The sequence below is a fragment of the Panthera leo genome, chromosome B4, assembly GCF_018350215.1.
Source record: "Panthera leo isolate Ple1 chromosome B4, P.leo_Ple1_pat1.1, whole genome shotgun sequence".
Lineage (NCBI taxonomy): Eukaryota > Metazoa > Chordata > Mammalia > Carnivora > Felidae > Panthera > Panthera leo.
Window position 1 is genome coordinate 43,720,270 of NC_056685.1, and position 19,576 is coordinate 43,739,845.

General features: G+C 41.3%; 1 protein-coding gene across 5 annotated transcripts in view; it reads right to left on the reverse strand.

The window, feature by feature from the left end:
- Positions 1–18,652, reverse strand: part of CLEC1A (C-type lectin domain family 1 member A) — a 35,382-nt gene extending 16,730 nt beyond the window's left edge. For 4 of the 5 annotated variants that reach the window (XR_006204688.1, XR_006204686.1, XR_006204687.1 and 1 more), the window contains exons 1-3: positions 18,245–18,652; positions 5,947–6,045; positions 4,432–4,608 (exon numbers count right to left, since the gene is read on the reverse strand). Coding sequence is in view for 2 of the 5 variants with exons in the window: in XM_042945786.1 (XP_042801720.1) it covers positions 4,432–4,608; positions 5,947–6,045; positions 18,245–18,359 (391 nt within the window). In the remaining 3 variants the exon portion in view is untranslated. The other variant, XM_042945787.1, reaches the window with a different exon arrangement.
- Positions 18,653–19,576: the final 924 nt, after the last annotated feature.

A 19,576-nucleotide genomic window follows, 5' to 3' on the forward strand; every position in this document is an offset into this window, starting at 1 on the left:
ACAGTGTTCTTTTGGTTTCTAACCTTCCCCCTCATAACTACAGAATTCTGCCCCATCTCACTTGATCACATCTCCCCTAATTGCGTTGTCCAAAATCTCTGGAGGTATCCTTGACTCCTTTATTTCTCTCACCTCCCATTTTATTCCATCCTTCATTCATCTCCACTAATAACATCCTAGTTTGAGGAACCATCATCGCTCTCCTGGATGATTGCAAAAGCCATTTCTGATGTCATTTCTCTGTTTTCACTCTTCCTTCCTCCAGTCTATTTGCAGAGTTAGCCTTTAAAACTCATGTCAGATATATATTTCCTCGGCTGGAGATGCTGCAGTGGATCCTTATTTTGCCCAAAATAGAAGCCAAATCCCTTACCATGTCACCTAACGCCATAAATAATCACTATTAGTTCTCCACTCCCTCACTCTGCCCTAGGCACACAGGCTCCTTATTATTCCCTGAACAGGCAGTTGTATTCACTTGAGGGCTCCTGCACTTCTTGTTCTGGTTCTTTCCAGAACCTCCTTGGCTGGTTCTTTCCCCATATTATCTACATGGCTAACTCCCCCAACTCTTCAAATCTTTGCTCCGATACCCTCACCTTAATTAGGAATTTATGGTCTCCCTACTTTAATTAGCAACCCACTATCCCTAAATGCCTGATGCCTCATGCCTTATCTACTTTATTTTCCATAGGATTGATTACCTTCTTATAGATTATGTTTAGTTTGACCAACCCTTTCCTGTGTACCTGAAACCTGAGCTTTCCCAAAATGTGGGACTTTCAATACTAAAGCTGGAAAAGTTTCCAGCACACTGGAACAAGTTGATCATCTTATTTTATGTTTTTAAGTCTATTTATTACCACCACCCCAATAGAGCAAGAGGTCTATGAGGGCAGAAATCTGTGTATACGTTGCATGGCATGCATCAGTCAGTGGTCAATAAATCTTAGCTGAATGGAAGAGTGGATGGATGGATGGATAATGGGAAAGGAATGGAGAGCATCAGAATAAAACTGAGAAGGAACATCAAACCAAAGCTATATGGACATTTTCATGGCAATAAGGGATATCGTTAACAGATGGCGTGTAGATTTTATATTTAAGGGAGGCATGGTTTACTTGCATATCCAGCTTTCTGTTTGTTTTTATACAGCTAGCTGTAAATCCCAGATACCACCGGTTTCAGAGAAACTTGGATTACCTTTCGAAGGCACAGCGCCCACCGTAGAAGACAACATACAGCGGGTTGTCGGAAGCACAAGAAGAAAAAAACAAGACTCTATCAGGCGGTTAGATGCATTGATCATCTTGACTTTGAGTATGATTGCAAAAGAAAGAGAGAGAGAAAGAAAGAGAGAAAGAGAGAAAGAGAGAAAGAAAGAAAGAAAGAAAGAATAAATGAATGAATGAATGAATCCCAAGTAGGCTCTACACTGTCAGCAGAGAGCCCTATTCAGGGCTTGAACCCACTAATCATGAGATCATGACCTGAGCCGAAATCAAGAGGCTATTAACTGACTGTGCCACCCAGGTGCGGCTTTGGGAAAGAATTCTTAAGAATTGAAAGGGCCTTTGGCAGTCAGCTCCTCCAGTCACAGGAGGACAACAAAACTCACTGTTTTAAATGGGGTTAAAAAGAAAACCACAGGTCCAGAATGGAGTCACTTATGTTAAGGGCTCAGAGTCAGCAAACTAAGACTTAATAAATTAACCTGATTGCAGTTTCCTACACTGCCCCTCCTACTTTATAACTGTCAATAGGGAATTTCCTGATCAACAGCAGGAAATTTACTGATGACTTCTGTTTCTATCAGGAGGTTGACCTTGCCTAAAATGATGCATTGTTTGCTAATAATTGCCTTCTTTCTGCTCCCTCTCTGCCTTTTCTACAGTTCAACAGCATGCCTGATTCATGAATCATTTCATAAAGCCAGTTAGCTCTTCAAATTTACTGTTTAAATTTTTGTTATTTATAGTGCTCAAGGTGTAACATCCAAGTAGGCTTGGATTACCTATATATAGTGAGCCAGGGTAGTTGTAATTCTTTCTGTAATCACACAAGAAAAATGGTGTTTCCCCATTTTGCTGTTGTGGAAATTGAGGTCAAGAAAGAGTAATTAGGTGGCTTGCCCAAAGACCTGTGACTTGGAAGTGATTAGAATGTTTCAACTCAAAGCCCAGAGTTGAAGTCCCAAGTAATTTTATTATTCCACGCTGATGGTCCTTTAGTATTTGTGCCTCATCAGGCAGATATGGGTAGTAGTTCAGCTGGGAGCAAGACTGAAGGCCAGGTAGAACAATTTGGACTTCTCCTAAAACTTCAGACAGTACAAAGTTATGGTTGGTAGGCTGAGCTGTTTCTCAAAGGCATTGGTCCTGTCATGGACTGAGTTAAGTGACCCTCTTAGGCAGTGGAAATACACTAGTCGGAAATGCAAAAATACTGGGAGATTCTCTGGACTCCAGAAGATGAAACACTTCTCCGAAATATTAGTATTTTGAAAAAGTACTTTAGTGGTGAACATATTTGGATTATGCCTCCTATATTTCAACAGAAAAGTGGGATGTGGGAAAGTATCTTTGCCAAAGTATAATTTTAAAAATATAGAGGGAACATTGGTGAGAGGTTTACTTAACTCATTAATTAGGGAACTAACAGGATGGTAAGAAAGAATTTGAAAGGCTGGTTTATATCATTACTATAAAAAAGAATGCTAGAGTAGACTGCCAGGTTATATACAAAATTGGTTAATGTCTTACAGAGCAATAAAACCATAAACTCTGGAGTGTATTTTTTTTTTACCGTTATTCAAATAGTTTGCATCTCCACTGGTTGTATTTACTAAAGACCACTATATGCCAGTGAATGAGTGAGGGGAGATGATTGAGAAGATAGACATTCCTGACATCTTGGGTCCACCTTTGGTCTATCAAATTGTTACCAGAAGTTCACTTTGAGTATGATTGCATAATGTATGTGTACCTCGAACCATGACGTTATCTACTTCAAATATACACAACTACATTTGTCAACTATTCCTCAAGAAAGTTAACAAAGAAAAACAAAAGAAAGAAAATCATGACCAGTGAGGCCATGAGTCATGCGGAAAAGAGTCACTTAGAGAAATGGAAGCGTGCACGTGGGTGCCATTTACTGGCTAACCACGCAGTCTGGCTGTCTGGTTAGCGTGGGAAGTGATACCCGTATGGAGGAGGAAGACTTCAACCCAATTTAAAGTCCCTGAAAGAAAAATAAAAAGTAGACTCGAAATGTGGGTTGCTTCCTGTGCTCACACAATGAGCAGAACAGAAGAGAAGACTAACTTGAATAGAGTTAGGCATGATGAAACCCAAAAAAGACAGGAGAAAAAGCCCTGGGAATGAGATGAGGCTTCCGGTCTTATGGTCATCAAAGCGTGGCTCATCTATCACTGGCATTGTCATCATCACCACAATGCAGATTTCTGGTACCCAGGCAAGGCAGAGTGGATTTAAATGACTGTAATTTTATTCAGCCTATCAGCATTTTTTAAAATTTTTTTACTGTTTATTTATTATTGAGAGACAGAGAGAGACAGAGCATGAGCATGGGAGGGGCAGAGAGAAGGGGAGACACAGAATCTGAAGCGGGCTCCAGGCTCTGAGCCGTCAGCACAGAGCCCGACGCAGGGCTCGAACTCACAAACCATGAGATCATGACCTGAGCCGAAGTCGGACGCTTAACCGACTGAGCCACCCAGGTGCCCCGATACCGTTTATCAGCATTTTTAACCTGATGCCAGTGTGGTTCTTAAAATGGGAGAACTATAGTTACGAGCTCATTAACTTCTCAGTGAGAAAAGATTTATAAACGCATTACGAAATGTATACTACTCTCAGCTCTTTATGTGCCAAGGTAAATTAAGAAATAACTCTGTATTTTATTTACGTGCACTGTTATCTTGGTTATTCAACGTTAATTGTTTTTATTGTTTAAAATGTCTGAATTTGAGGGGTGCCTGGGTGGCTTGGTCGGTTAAGCGTCCGACTTCGGCTCAGGTCATGATCTCACGGTCCGTGAGTTCGAGCCCCGCGTCGGGCTCTGTGCCGACAGCTCAGAGCCTGGAGCCTGTTTCAGATTCTGTGTCTCCCTCTCTCTCTCTGCCCCTCCCCTGTTCATGCTCTGTCTCTCTCTGTCTCAAAAATAAATAAACGTTAAAAAAAATTTTTTTTAAATGTCTGAATTTAAAGAATCTTTTTAGTATTATAACACAGAGGTACCTGAACTAAATGATCCAGTAACTGGGGATGGGAGGCGCCCAAATTCTTTATTATGTTTGCCAGACAACAAACTGAATATTATGTGACTCCCAGGTACATGGATGGGAAAGTCAGCTCTACCATGACAGATATCCTGAGGGCGGAGGGAGCTTAGTAAACAGGACTCACCTCCAGTTTTGTTATACAGCTCACGACACAGTTTTTCAGCCACGCGCTGCAAAATTTCTGCAAGCTTCCTGTTCTTTGTCTGGAGAGACTGCAGCTGTCGGGAGAGATTCGCCAATCTTTCTTCCTTGTTAGAAATGTTGTCTTGCTGAGTGTTGGAAAGCTGGTAGAACTGGAAAACTAACCCGAGTTACCAAGTCAGACTGGACAGCTGGTTTCTTCATTTCTACTTCCCCTTTTTACATACGGGGAAGAAAAAACATTGTACTGTTTAAGATCTCATGCTTTGAGATTTCATATCGCGTGCATTCAAGTTTGAACTGCAGTACACAATAAATTGTATTGTCTCAAGCAGTTTAATATCTCAAACTCCGTCTTTTGATCTGACAATGTGGAATCATAATAACGGTTTCTAACTTCAGGACTAAAATCTTCACCCATATTCACTACTCAATAAATATTTTGTGCATACGCTTATAGCACTGCTTAACCTGAAACCACAAATCCACTCATCTAATGATTCTTATGTTGACTATGGACAATCAGCATATATTGTTATCTCATTCAGTCATTAAAGTAGTCCTATTATCATTTCCATAGTTTTATGGATTCCCACTGGGTTCAGTGAGAACAAGCAACATCCTTAATATCTCTTGTCTAGAAAATTTCAACCAACCCTTAGGCTTAAACTCCAGATTTCAGATTTCTAAATCTAAGTAGAAAAGTCCTTCATGAATCATGAAAGTTGCTTCATATCCCTAAAAGTAACGGCAGTCATGAAACAAATTATATCAAAATGAATTAAAACTTTGGAGGCCATGGTAGAAAGAGAAACATATATTTTTTTAATTTTAAAAACTTACGATGTCTTGAACCACCTTCTTCAACTGCTCAGGAAACATTACTATAGGGTCTCAATCTCATGAAGCAAATTCACCCACTTCGCTTTTTTAGTTTTTGAACTTGTCCTTCCTGGTTTGAAATTTCAAGACTTTTCCACACGCATGTTTCTTTGTTTGGTTTTCACAAGATTTTGCAAAATGATTCTATAACTTCCTGGGCTTTCTGAAAAATACTGTGGTCATTAAGGACCTAGTCTGTCCTCCTTATATTGAGGGGGTAGACATCAATGAAATCTCTTCCCTCTGTATTAGCCTGCTGAGTCATGCATACTAAGAGCAAAAAACACTGCTTCTACTCTTTTGTAGAATAAAAGAGGGTTAAATCATGCATGCATTAAAAATTGCTGATTTTAAATATCGACCTGGAAACGGACAAAACCCTGCTCGATCTCAAACGTAATGTAGAAAAGTCTAGCTGGCAAGCGATTGCTGCATCTTAATGCTTCTTTCACTACTCATCATTTACATGGGTGCTTTAGAATAAGGTACACTGAAGTACCCATGGGGTTAGGGTTAGGGTTAGAATTAAAGTAAAAAAAAAAATCATAAAAGTATTTCTCATCCCAGACAACCCTTAGAACCAAGATCCTCCCCCCAAGTCAGAGCGCAGACTTACACACAAGCCCCAGGGCCAACAGGCCAAGCAGCAGCACCAAACACAGAGTCAGCAGGGTCAGGGCCACTGGTCGCCAAACTGAGGAGGGAGGCCGGTGCCCTGCAGGGAACAAAGGAAAAGGCAGGATTTCGCTTTTTGTTCCTCTGGATCTCTGCCACCAGCAGGCAAGTGAGAAGAGCTGGTTCTGGGAAGGAACCCCTTCTGCAGGAAAACAGTAACCAGGGGCTAGATAACATGCCCTCCATCCTCAGGAATGCTGTTAAAAGGCTCACTGCCAAGCCTCACTTACACAGCGGGAATCCTTCACCGGCCCCACTGAGTTCCGCCGCCCTGCCCCCTCCCCTCCCCGCCCCCCCCCCCCCCCCCCCGTTCTACTTTGCGCTGCATCCAGCAAAGCATTGCCAGTATCTTTATAAGTTGGTTTGTGTAACCTTCTTTTTGCCAAAATCCGAGTTATGAAAGACATGGAACTGCCTCAGCGAGGAACTGTTGTTCACACCAGCAGAGAGGTGAAATTAGTGTGCTGTTACTTTCGCGACGCATCGCCCCCCCCCCCCCGCCACGTTCCGCATCGTGTTTCTTCTGAAAAGCAAATTGCGTATGAATAATGAGAAGTGATCATTTTACTGTTTGCTTTTGGGGATTTCTTTGTTGAAAGCCCCTTTCCTGTAAAGATTTTGTTCGTTCATTTCATTTATATCTCCGTCAAAATGGACCATCAAGAAACGTGATCATCAGGGGCTCAAGGATGGATCTAAGCTATCTCAATTTAGAACAGTTAAATAACAGGGGCGCCTGGGTGGCTCAGTCGGTTGAGCGCCGACTTCGGCTCAGGTCAGGATCTCGCGGTCCGTGAGTTCGAGCCCCGCATCGGGCCCCTGTGCTGACAGCTCAGAGCCCGGAGCCTGTTTCGGATTCTGTGTCTCCCTCTCTCTGACCCTCCCCCATTCATGCTCTGTCTCTCTCTGTCTCAAGGATAAATAAACGTTAAAAAAAAAAAAAAAAAAAGAACAGTTAAATAACAAATGCTGCACCCCCACAGTCGTGGTTTGTGGTAAATGCAGAGGAGCTACTGAGTCAACAGGGAACCCGTCACCTGCTGAGGCTAGCTATGGATCCGAATGACCTGTGTGGTATCCTACAAGGAAGTCGCTGCCCCCACCCCCGAACGTGTGGCATCTAGCATGGTGATTAAAATGAACAAAGAAAGAGCAAAACCCTCAATAAAACTCTGAACCCCCGAACGTGTGGCATCTAGCATGGTGATTAAAATGAACAAAGAAAGAGCAAAACCCTCAATAAAACTCTGATGCTTCCTTGAAACTGTGTTTCCCTTCATTGGGAACGTTAGGTCAGGCCCTAAAACAAAAAGGTTGAAGACATCTGAATTCATCTCCCCTTTGACACGGTCCTCCATGTCATGTACTAGGTACAGAGATTTGTGTTACACCTTATTTCCAAGTGAGGAATGATAAGTAGTAATGATGGTGTAGAAATAGCGAATGTGTGGGGCGCTGGGTGGCTCATCCAGTTAAACATCTGACTCTTGATTTCCGCTCAGGTCCTAATGTGAGCCCTGCTTCAGGCTCCGCACTAACAGGGCGGAGCCTGCTTAGGATTCTCTCTCTCTCTCTCTCTCTCTCTCTCTCTGTCTCTACCTGTCTCTCTCTCTCTCAAAAAGATATATATAATTTTTTGACATTGGTGTTGATATATTTTAAACTGTGAATCTTATTTTCTACTAACAATCACCTCCACGAAAACTTCCACTGGATTGCATTACAGTTAGAAAAAAATCCAAATTACTTTTCATAAAGACTCAGATTGCTCTTTAAAAAAAAAATTAGGGGCTCCTGGGTGGCTCAGTCGGTTAAGCATCCAACTTCAGCTCAGGTCATGATCTCCCGGTTCATGGGTTCGAGCCCCGCGTCGGGCTCTGGGCTGACAGCTCAGAGCCTGGAGCCTGTTTCAGATTCTGTGTCTCCCTCTCTCTCTGACCCTCCCCAGTTCATGCTCTGTCTCTCTCTGTCTCAAAAATAAATAAATGTTAAGAAAAAAATAATAAAAAATTTAAAAAACTAAAAAATTAAAAATTAAAAAAATTAAATTGGGTTATGTTATTTCCCCACCTAAAAGCTTCCAATAGCTTTTCTGCACTTAAAATAAAATTCTACAAGAGTCTTGTTCTTCCGGACCCTACCTAGTTCTTTCATTCTTTTTTCTGAACTACTCTCCCCTCATTCAAAGATTCTACACACAGTGGCCTCTGTTTAACCTTGAAACAAACTTGTCCTTTGTGTTAACCTGTGTTAGCTCCGCCTCTGCTCCTGCATAATTAATTGGCAGGCTACTCCCTGCTCCTCAACTTTCCATTTAAAGGATGCACCCTTGGAAGAGGTCCAGGAGTTCATTTCTTTTTTAAGTTTAGGTATTTATTTTGAGAGAGACGGAGTGTAAGCAGGGGAGGGGCAGAGAGAGAGAGAGAGAGAGAGAGAGAGAGATAATCCCAAGCAGGCTCTGCAAGGTCAGCACAGAGCCTGAGGGGGGGCTTACACTCACCAACAGGGAGATCATGACCTAAGCCAAAATCAAGAGTCAGACGCTTACTCAATTGAGCCACCCAGGCACCCTAAACATTGTTGATTTTTAAAAATCTATTGCGTTTTCAGCCATATTTCTGACAGCAGAAGGTGGACTCAGCTAAATTCATCTTCTAGCCATACTGGTTTCTATTCACTGACTTGTGTGAGATTCTGAATCACAAACAGATATTGGAGAGATGTGCTTTCTTCCCCATTTCCTTTGATTAACTGGCCTATGTGATTTGGTCTAAATTTTCCTGGAAATTGTTGGACTGTCAAGGCATTGACTTAAGAGTATCTCAAATCAACAGAACATAAAAGAACGAGATCAGAAGCCAGAATATAGCTGATGCTAAACACCCTCTCCAAACCCTAAGTCTTTTTAAAGTTCCTTATGGCCAAAAAAACCTTAAATAGGTGGATATTTCTGGATTCCAGAGGTACTAGCCCATATGTGCACCCACCACCATGATGGCTTTATTTTTCTCTATATATCTTAATACTATCAAATATATTATATATCTTACTCGTTTCTGTCGGTTTATATCTGTCTTACCCCAATAGAAAGTAAGCTCCTTTTTGAAGAAGATTATTGTCTATTTAATCACTAGAAAAACATCAGTTCTAGTACCTAGAACATCAGGTGAAATAAGCTCAATTAATGTGGAAGGAAGGAAGGAAGGAAGGAAGGAAGGAAGGAAGGAAGGTGCAGATTATATGTAAATATCTGTCATATACCTATCTACTCCTGCTGAAACCTACTTATATTAATACACTCTGAAAGGCATAAACTATTTCTTAAATGCTGTTCCTTTTTTATGACTAATATTTCCCTGGTCCAAATTATAAATAATAAGAAGGGAAAGGGAAAGAAAAACTATAGAAATCAACCAAACTATCCCTTAAGAAACCTGCTTTTCCTTGTATAATATCGGGGCCCAAGAGAGGTGTTGATCTTCTACTGAAAGAATAAAAAAGAAGAATCTTAAACCTTTACTGTAAAGCGAGGGCATGGACTTAACATATTGGAATATTATTTAATAATAATTATATCCATGTAAAGAATAAATACATGACCTTTCCTAAGATTGTCTCTAGGACAGAAGACAAAAGCAGGAGTCTATATCTTTTGCTAAGGAACAAAGTTACAAAAATTCCCTTCTAAAGAATCATCTTTCCCTGGTCATTTGGAAATTTTTCTACTCTGCCTCTCCTCTCTCTCCCTCCTTTTCTCCCTTTCTCCCTCCTTCCCTCTCTCTCCCTGCCTCCCTCTCTCAGTATTCACAATCTCTTCCTGTTTATCTCAAGACTCAGAAAAACACAACCCTAGGGAGTTTCTACAGGAGGTGTGCTCATTTCCCAGGAAACCGGGCTTCCATAATGGAAAGCCCTTGGAGTTGAAAGTTTCACTTCTTTTTTTTTTTCTTTCTTTTTTTTTTTTTATGTTATATTTCCCTCTATTTTTCTAAGTTTAATATTCCTGAGTTTTATTCCAAGTGTCTTGATCATAAAATGAGGTCTGTCTCTAGGGGCCACCTCCACCCTGAAATAAGAAAAAAAAAAAAAAACTGCCTGGGAGATGCTTCAGTTTGGCTTGGCTTTATCGTGGTTCTATTTTTTGGAAGAGAACCCTTGTGCTGTCCCCTGAGGCATGTTTAGAAAAAGGTGTGGACAGGGCAAGGAATGGTCTAAACATCCTTAGGAATAATAAGATATATATAGAAAAAAAAACCACCCCTTTCCTGTATCGTTTTACTATAACTGTATTATAAAAGACTACAGTGCTGAGGTCAAGTTTGGAAGGCAAATTCCTTTGTAATTATAAGAAACGTTGTAGATGGAGAGAGTTGGCATCCTTGACCCGTTAGTTACTCTTTCTTCATCAGGCGTCAGAAAGGAGGAGTTTCCCTTGAAAGAAAGGCTCCATTCCCAGGGCCTATAAGAAATGACACCTGTATTACCAGATGTAGTTTTTTAGTATGCCTCTGAAAGAGAAAGCATACTAAAAGCTGGAAAAGACACAGAGAATCTAAATAATCTGCACAAAGCCACATGGCAAACTAGGGCCAGAGACAGGATTACATCATCATGCTTAACAGCACACTTTGTAGACTTCTTTACCAGGACTCACAGACATAATGGAGGCGAATTAGACTGGTGGCAAGGTGCATCATCTTTCAGAAATTACTTTTAACGTTTTTTAATCATGAGATATTGCCAATTAGACATCTGACTTTCAAATTTCCAATGTTGTCTTTTTAGCAACTTCTTTTTGTTTCCTTACTCCTCCCATAGGGCACATAATAAATCTCTGGGAGAATATTTGAGGGGCCATGAGTTGAGAATATTTTTCAGTGTTCATGAAAACGCAGATTTTCATTATCTTACGATTTTATTTCAAATCCTATTTAATATTTTCATTCTCTCTAAAAGTAAATGGATGTTATTCTTCCTATCATTTCAAAAGAATATGCATCTAAAAATGTATAACCTATTTGCAGAATATCATTGAGTTTTTAACTCACTGCAATTAGAAAGTCGATTACACATATGTTTTTGAGTAAAATTTAGGTGAGTCAATTTTATATCTTAATTAAGAAGTTTCACTTATGAAACACAATTCAAAAATAACATCGCTACTCATAAAGATTGCTAACACTCCTTGAGTTACTAAGATAAATGCCTTATGCATTATCTCGTATCTTACAACCCCCTGTGAGTAGATACTCCTCATGATCCCCATTTTACAGGCGGGTAACTGAGTCCTAGAGGGGTGAGTCCCCTTACCCAAGGACACACAGCTTTTGATAATGACAACTACTGAGTGTATTATGTGGTCATATTTCATTTGACTCATCCAAAAACTACCCAAGAGGGCACTATTTTTAACCTTCCTTTGGATTTTTAAAAACTGCAGTATCTAGGAGTTGCTTAATTTGCTTAAGTTTGCACAGCTAGTAAGTGAAGGAGCAAATGAAATTTGGCTGAAATTTTTAAATCATTTTCCTAGCCTCCCAACAGATCCCACATCAATATTTGTCCTTATATGGCAGTTCCGTATGGAATTATGGAAAGACTCTAGTGTTTTACCGCTTACTACTTTTCACTTCTTTACTGTGAAACACCTCAGAAATAGCCACCTTAAATCATACCTTCTCCACTCTGCCACCAAATACAAGTTTAAGTTCTTCCCAAAGGAAAAACAAGTCTTTTTTGGTATAAAAGACCCTGTGTAGCAGGATCCCATCCAACGTTTTAGCTTCATCTGCCAAAGGTCCCTCCTCATATGCCCCTTTTCTTTGAAGACTACGTCTCAGCCCATAAATCTACCTTGTCATTGCATTTGACTCTGCGGGTGATTCCCCCAATGATCTTATCCTATCTAAATTCCCATCCAAAAGTAATACTTCACCTTTTCCCTCTGAGTTCTTGCCTTTCTTAATTTTACCCACTAATACACTGCCCCAGGCTAGCTCTTACCTACCTGCTTTTGTCCCTGCCCACGTCTTCCTCACTACTAGTGCCCATCTTGCTCTGCCAAGAGCAAACGTCACCTCATTCAAGGATATTCGCATGAGTAAACACAGTCAGGAACTTGTTCATCCCTATCTGCTCTTGTGGCCTTCTACACACCCTCAACAGCGTTACCTGCCATTTTCTTGTAATTGATTCCCATTACTCCTTCCACTTCTCCAAGCACCTAAAAATCAGCTCTCCTCATCAATGTACGGAAAACAAACGGTTGCCAGACGGGAGGCAGGTGACGGGGTGGGCAAAATGAGTAAAAGAGAGTGGGAGGTACAGGCGTCTAGTTATGGAATGAATAAGTCAAGGAACGGAAGGGACAGCATGGGAAACACAGTCAGTGCGATTGCCATAGCATCGTGTGCCGATGGATGGCAGCTACACTTGTGGGGAGCAGAGCGTGAACTTGTCAAATCACTAAGTTGCACAGCTGAAACCGATGAAACATTTTGGGTCGACGATACTTCGCTTAAATAATAATAATAATAGCCTTCCAAGCCTACCATCTTGCTTGATGTTAAATAGGTATGCCTTAAAGATTTGTTGGATCAGTGAGATGTGATTTATGCCATGGAACGTAAGTGACACTTTAGTTGAGGAAGGGAAGCTAAAAAGCTAGAAAAAATTGAGAATATTGTAATGAACGTAAGCAGCGGTAAAGTAGAACATAAATGTATCATTAAAGTGTTTTATGTTTTTTTTCTTAAACCCTAATATGTCTTCAGGTTCTTTTGATAGGTTTATAGTCTTCTGTTGGAACGTTGGCCTATCAGAGGAAGCATGATGAAAACACACAGGAGGGAAAATGCTGGGATTCTTCTTCTAGGGATGGAATACGTTCATGCAAATAAAATGCCTCACTAGACTCTTAAAAATAATAATAATAATAATAATAAATAATTTTCAAACGCACTTGCACAAAGTCATAATACCTCAGATCTGACACTTGATCTTTTCTCTTTACAGCTAACTCCTCAAAAAGAGAAAATATTTAAAAAGGAAAATGACAAATTGTTTATTTTCCTATTTAACTAGGTTCCTTCCAAAGTCCTGGTATTAAAAATTACCAATAATCTATTTTTCTTCTTATTGCTAAAACAATAAATTGTTTTTAGCCTTCCTTTTGCTTGCATTTTTCTGCAATATTTATTATTTAAAAAAATTTATTTCTGAGACAGAGAGAGAAACAGAGCATGAGTGGGGGAGGGGCAGAGAGAGGGGGGTACACAGAATCCGAAGCAGGCTCCAGACTCCGAGCCATCAGCACAGAGCCCCACGCGGGGCTCGAACTCACAAACCATGAGATCATGACCTGAGCCAAAGTCGGTCGCTCAACCGACTGAACCACCCAGGCGCCCCTATTATTTATTATTTTTAAAATTCACCATTGACTTTTCCATTTCTCTTGAAGTTATTGTTTTTTGGCTTCCTTAATGTCTCTCTCTCTCCTGGTCCACCTCTGCCACTGTTTACCGTTCATTATTAGTAGCTTTTATTGGAACGTCTCATCCATCCGGCCCCTGATTCTCTCCTCGGAACTCTATTCCTTTGGGTTTTTTTGTCTTTTCATTTTCCATTCTCCTTCTCAGTGACCTTGCTCATCCTCAGAAAGTTTAATTCTAACCAAGATGTCAACAATTCTCACATACATATGTAGCTCAGAATCCTTACTTGCAACCCACTTGCAACACATCCAAGTGTCTGGGCAACTCCAACTGCCCGGAGTCTCTACCCCAATTGTTGTCAACACCATCTACAGAACATCGGTGGAAACTAATCAACCTGTGTTCTTTCTTTCCTTGTCTTTTCCACTTGTAACCAGTCACCAACTCTTTAAACTCTATCTCCTCAGCATCTGATTCCCCCTTCTCATTCTCACACTACTTCAGTTTAGGTTCTTCTAATCTCACACTTAGCTAATGCTAACTACCTAGGTATTAGCTCGTGCAGTTTCGTACTCCTGCAATGCATCTACCTCCTTGCAGCCTAGATGGTTTTCTAAAAACACAAAACTGATTATGTTACTCCCTGTTTAAATCCTTCTGTGAGCTTGTTGTGCTGAATTGGAATGAAAATACCTCAATATGACATAATAGGCCCTTTTAAGCTTTCCATACTAGCTCTTGTCAGCTTCCCCTCTCTCCAACTCTACCCATCAGCCAGAACGCAGTGCTCATAGATTTCTGAAAACACAAAGTTACTTATGCCCTCCGTGGCTTTTCTGTCATGTGTCTGTCTGCCTATCATGCCCCTAACCCCTTAAACCCTCCCAGCTTTGTTTTCATATGATGTAGAACTTTCTTTCTTCCTTCCTTCCTTCCTTCCTTTCTCTTTCTTTTTTCTTTCTTTCTTTCTTTCTTTCTTTCTTTCTTTCTTTCTTTCTTTTCTTCCTTTCTTTCTTTCTTTCCTCAAGTTAGTTAACATACAGCTCAGTCTTGGCTTCAGAAACTGAACCCAGTGATTCATCTCTCATATATGACACCCAGTGCTCATCCCAACAAGTGCCCTCCTTAATGCCCATCACCCATTTAGCCCATCCTCCCACCTGTCACCCCTCCAGCAATCCTCAGTTTGTTCTCTGTGTTTAAAGAGTGTCTTATGGTGTGCCTCCCTCTCTCTTTTTATCTTATTTGTCCTCCCCTTCCCCTATGTTCATCTGTTGGCTTTCTCACATTCCGCATACGAGTGAAATACCTCTGTCTTTCTCTGAGTGATTTATTTTGCTTAATGTAATACCCTTCAATTCCATCCATGTCGTTGCAAATGGCAAGACTTCATTCTTTTTTGTTGCCAAGTAGCATTCCATTCTGTATATAAACCACAGCTTCTTTATCCATTCAACAGTTGATGGACATTTGGGATCTTTTCATAATTTGGCTTTTGGTCGATAGCCAATATCAACAAATTGGTTGATAGTGGTTGATAGAGCTGCTATAAATATTGAGGTGCATGCTCTCCTTCAAGTCAGCATTATTGCATCCTTCACAATTGCATCAAAGACCATAAAATACCTAGGAATAAACCTAACCAAAGAGGTAAAAGATCTGTATACTGAAAACTATAGAAAGCTTATGATAGAAATTGAAGAAGACACAAAACTTTAAGTTTCCTCATAAACAGGGATCATATTATATTTGCTATTACTTTGCAATATTGTATTTAGCATACCTTGCAATATGCCTGGCATGACATAACCTTGAACATAAGTTTTTAGAAAGAAGGTATGAGGACATTGTCTTTCACTTTTACTTTTTATCTTCTGAATTGTTTAGCATTTTTTAAGATGAACATAACTTTTATACTGAAAAAATGAAAATCGAGGAAATAAACGAGTGGACATAATTTATTTTTATTGATTTTAGAGAAAAAAATTAATTTTCTAATCATAAGAATTTAAATCTTCTGCATTGCCAAAATATTCCTGGAGTGAGTTTTGCTCTGGTATTTTTCCCCTTCTCCTCCTCCTCCTCCTCCTTTTTTTAATGTTTATTTTTGAGAGAAAGAGAAACAGAGCATGAGCTGGGGAGGGGCAGAGAGAGAGGGAGACAGAATCCAAAGCAGGCTCCAGGCTCTGAGCTGTCAGCACAGAGCCCAATGCAGGTTCGAATTCACAAGCCGCGAGATCATGACCTGAGCCGAAGTCGGATGTTTAACCAACTGAGCCACCCACATGCCCTTCCTTTGCTCTGTTATTTTTAATAGTAAAATTACATCAGATCATTTTCCTAAGAAATAATTAAACTTCAACAGTGACATCCCTTTAAATATTTGCATTAACACAAGGTAAAAACGAAGTATCATACATGAAGGGCAAGATAACTATTTTCAGAGGTTTGCCTTCAAGACACTTCTTTGTAACCTCTACTCCTACTGTTTCAGTTTCCCCTTCTAATGGAAAGGTTGCCAGATGTTTCACTGTTTTATCCTGCCCCACCTACCTCTCCACCCCCTAGCTCGGCAGAACTTATTTGTACACCCTGTTCCTGATTATGCTGATCACTAATCTTTGTGAGTTCCTGGCTCTAGTTAAAGATGAAAAATGAAGTTATACACAAGCCACTTAAAACCACAGCCCTAAAAGCTGATTCTTCACAGGATTTGTTGGAGGAAAACATATCGGATCGTGCGGCTCACAATCGGTGACTACAGAAACTGACATCCCAAAGTTGTCACTTTGCTTCACATCAAGGAGGCTAGAAGTCCCCAGTATCTTCTTACAACTTAGTAGATAGTGTAGTAGAAAGAAAACAATAAGATAAAGTCACATTAGTGAGTCTCGGTGGTGATCATTCAATGAGCAGAAACTGAATGGAAAGGTTTAATAGAGGAAAGGAAGAAAACCTCAAAGTTATTTGATAAAGGAGAAGTGGAAGGGAACGGTGAAAAAGTATGTGTCCAGATTTATAGAAGTGAAGAAAACCTGAGTGTGGCCAAACGAGAAGGACATACTACGATCCCATCACTGATTAAGAATCTTTCTGATGCAGGGGCGCCTGGGTGGCTCAGTCGGTTAAGCTTCCGACTTCGGCTCAAGTCATGATCTCACTGTCTGTGAGTTTGAGCCCCGCGTAGGGCTCTGTGCTGACAGCTCAGAGCCTGAAGCCTGTTTCAGATTCTGTGCCTCCCTCTCTCTCTGACCCTCCCCGTTCATGCTCTGTCTCTCTCTGTCTCAAAAATAAAAAAAAAAGAAAAAAAAAGAATCTCTCTGATGCAGACTAACACAAAAATGTTAAACAGAACACTTAGGAATTCTCAAGGAATGGCATACTGAAAAGAAACACACAGGTATGTCTGTGGTATGCCAAGGACTTTACATAACTTCTCAACCTTAAACCCCAGCCACTCTATAAAATAGAAGTTTCATATACACAAGTGCTTAAAATACTTTGAGGCACACAACACTCACTGTATACGTGTTTACTGTCGCTAACATTTTATAAATGAAGGAATTGAGGCCCCAGAATACTTAAGTGACTTGTCCAATACCCCAGTCTGTAAGCAGCACAGCTGCTATTGGAACCTGGCTCTGGGGCACCCAGGTGGCTCCGTCGGTTAAGCGTCCCACTTCGGCCCAGGTCATGATCCTGCCGCTTTGTGGGTTCGAGCCCCACATCGGGCTCTGTGTTGACAGCTCGGCGCCTGGAGTCTGCTTCAGATCCTGTATCTCTCTCCCTCTCTCTCTCTCTCTCTCTCTCTCTCTGCCCCTCCCCTGCTTGCACTCTGTCCCTCTGTCTCCTATAAATAAATATTAAAAAAAAAAACAAAAACAAAAAAAAAAACAAAAAAAGAACCTGTTTCTGTGTTACACTGTGAGGTCTTTCCACTAGAATTCGTCACATTCCGCCTTACATTGACTGAGTTGCCCAGGATATAAGATCCTTCTCTCTGTATATGAATTCTATGGACTGAAAAAAAATATTTTTATTGCTATGTCAGAAAGTGAGTTATTGGAAATAGAAGCATAAGGTAGAAGCTTAAATAAGGTAGAAATGTAACTAAGATTAAATATTTTTATAATTCACTTCAACCATCTCAGTAATATTCTGGTAGTAAGCAGAACAAAAGGGAAGGGAATGGGATGTTATTGCATCTGAGGCCGCTATTTAGATCATCGAATCACCGAATTAAGCTAAGGGGACCTTAGAAAGCATTTACTTTAATCCCACCTCATCTCACAGATGATAAAAACCAACACCTGAGGTTGACATGACTCTCCCGAGGCCTCACAACTTCAAGATGCAGAATTATGACAAAATACCCAGGTTGCTGTGTCTGCTGGGAAAACTCCTTCTAAAGCCACGAGTCCCAAACCAGCGAATTCCCAGATCAGATTGCAGATGGTAAATAGAACAGCATTGGATTTGGCCTTCATGGGAAGCCGGGAAAGAGAAGGAATGCTGCTTTAATTCTACATACAATCTCACCTTTGTTAAACACAATACACCCTTAACTGCAAACCACTGTGCTCACGATAGAATCTTAGAAAAATAAACATCTTTGTTCGTACTGAGCTTAGTTTTTCAGACGTTCATATACGAGGCACACAAGTTGTGGAAAGTGCACAGTGACAGGTAATTATCAATCATGGAAACGCTTTCTCTTTCCCTCATGTGGCGCATTCCCCAGAGAGAGAGCTCATCCCAGGCATCGCCCAAGGGTCTTGCCAATTTGCACTCCGGGAGGCAGAGTACCTTTGCGTCCGGCCTCTGGCTGCTGGGTTGGAGACGAGGCTCGAGAATGCACACTCACGACGGTGTCCCCATCGTCGTCCAGCATGTCCCTTGTGCTGCTGTACTTGGCCTGCATCTGGATTCCTGCAGGGATGAGGCTGGGCCGCAGTTTGATTGCACCCAAGCTGCGTGGCTTCTGCGAGCACCACAAGAACTACTGCACTGAAAGTCATTCCTGATGTTCTTCTATCCCAGCGAGTAGCAGGGGAAGCCTCTGGCTCCAGTTCCTGCCTGGAGAGGCCCAGCCCCTCTCCTGGGAACTTGTACGCGGAATGCCAAATTGCTCAGGCAGAGGGGAAATAGCATGTGTTTTTCATTTGGGCGGTCTCCGTCTGAACAATTTTCGAAGGGTTGCACTTCTCGGATCCCTTTTGTTCATTTATTTATAATTCCTGTGTAAGTACAGTGCAAAAAAAAAAGGGGGGGGGGGCAAGACCTTATAATCACACACAGATTCCTTCAGGCTCTGCAGAGTAATAATCGGCCGAAGAGATACGTATCACCTGTTTCTTATCTACCATACACTCACTGAGTCACTTAGATGAAGGTTAACTTCTGTGCCTTTACGAAAAGAGAACAGACCACAGGGCCTCCCTCTTCCGCGAGGGCATATTGTGTAGTATGAAATGTCATATACGTGGGATGTCAGCACGGAAACTATTTCCAGAACATCTCATTGATTGTGCTTTTCCATTTTACAGAAAAGGGAGATTGAAGTCCAGTGAGCTGAAGGAAGCGGTTGTTGTAAAGTCACATAGCTAGTTAGGGACAGTATTAGCTTTACAAGTGTTCCCCTATTGGACTTCTCCAGAAACAAAGGAACTGGCAGGTGCCATTTCCCTCCCCCGCCCCTCAACATAAACAGCAACCACCTGCAGGAACCAGTGCCGTGCTGACATTCCCTACCTAACTTGCTAATACACACCACCAGCCCCCACCCCCCACCCCCCCATCTTCCCATGCTGCTTCAGAAGATCTGCCCTTTCCAATTATGCTTGCCTCAGTCTTGGCACTGCAGGTCCCCTCCCCCAGAAGACCAGAGCAAACCTTGCCAACGCCCAGTCTACCGCCCCACAGGTTTTGCAGGGTCCCGGGCCAGTTTTGGCAGTCAGAGTGGTGGCAGTGGGTCCCACAGAGGACTGGCAGGCACCTTATTGAAACTGTGTGCCCTGCCCATATATGCTTTGCAGATCTGGCTTTGTAAAGGCGGTGGTGGTGGCAGGTCTCATTTTGCAAGCAGACCAGCATGCACCTTACTAAAACTGTGGATCCTACCCTGGCCAGTCCCATGTC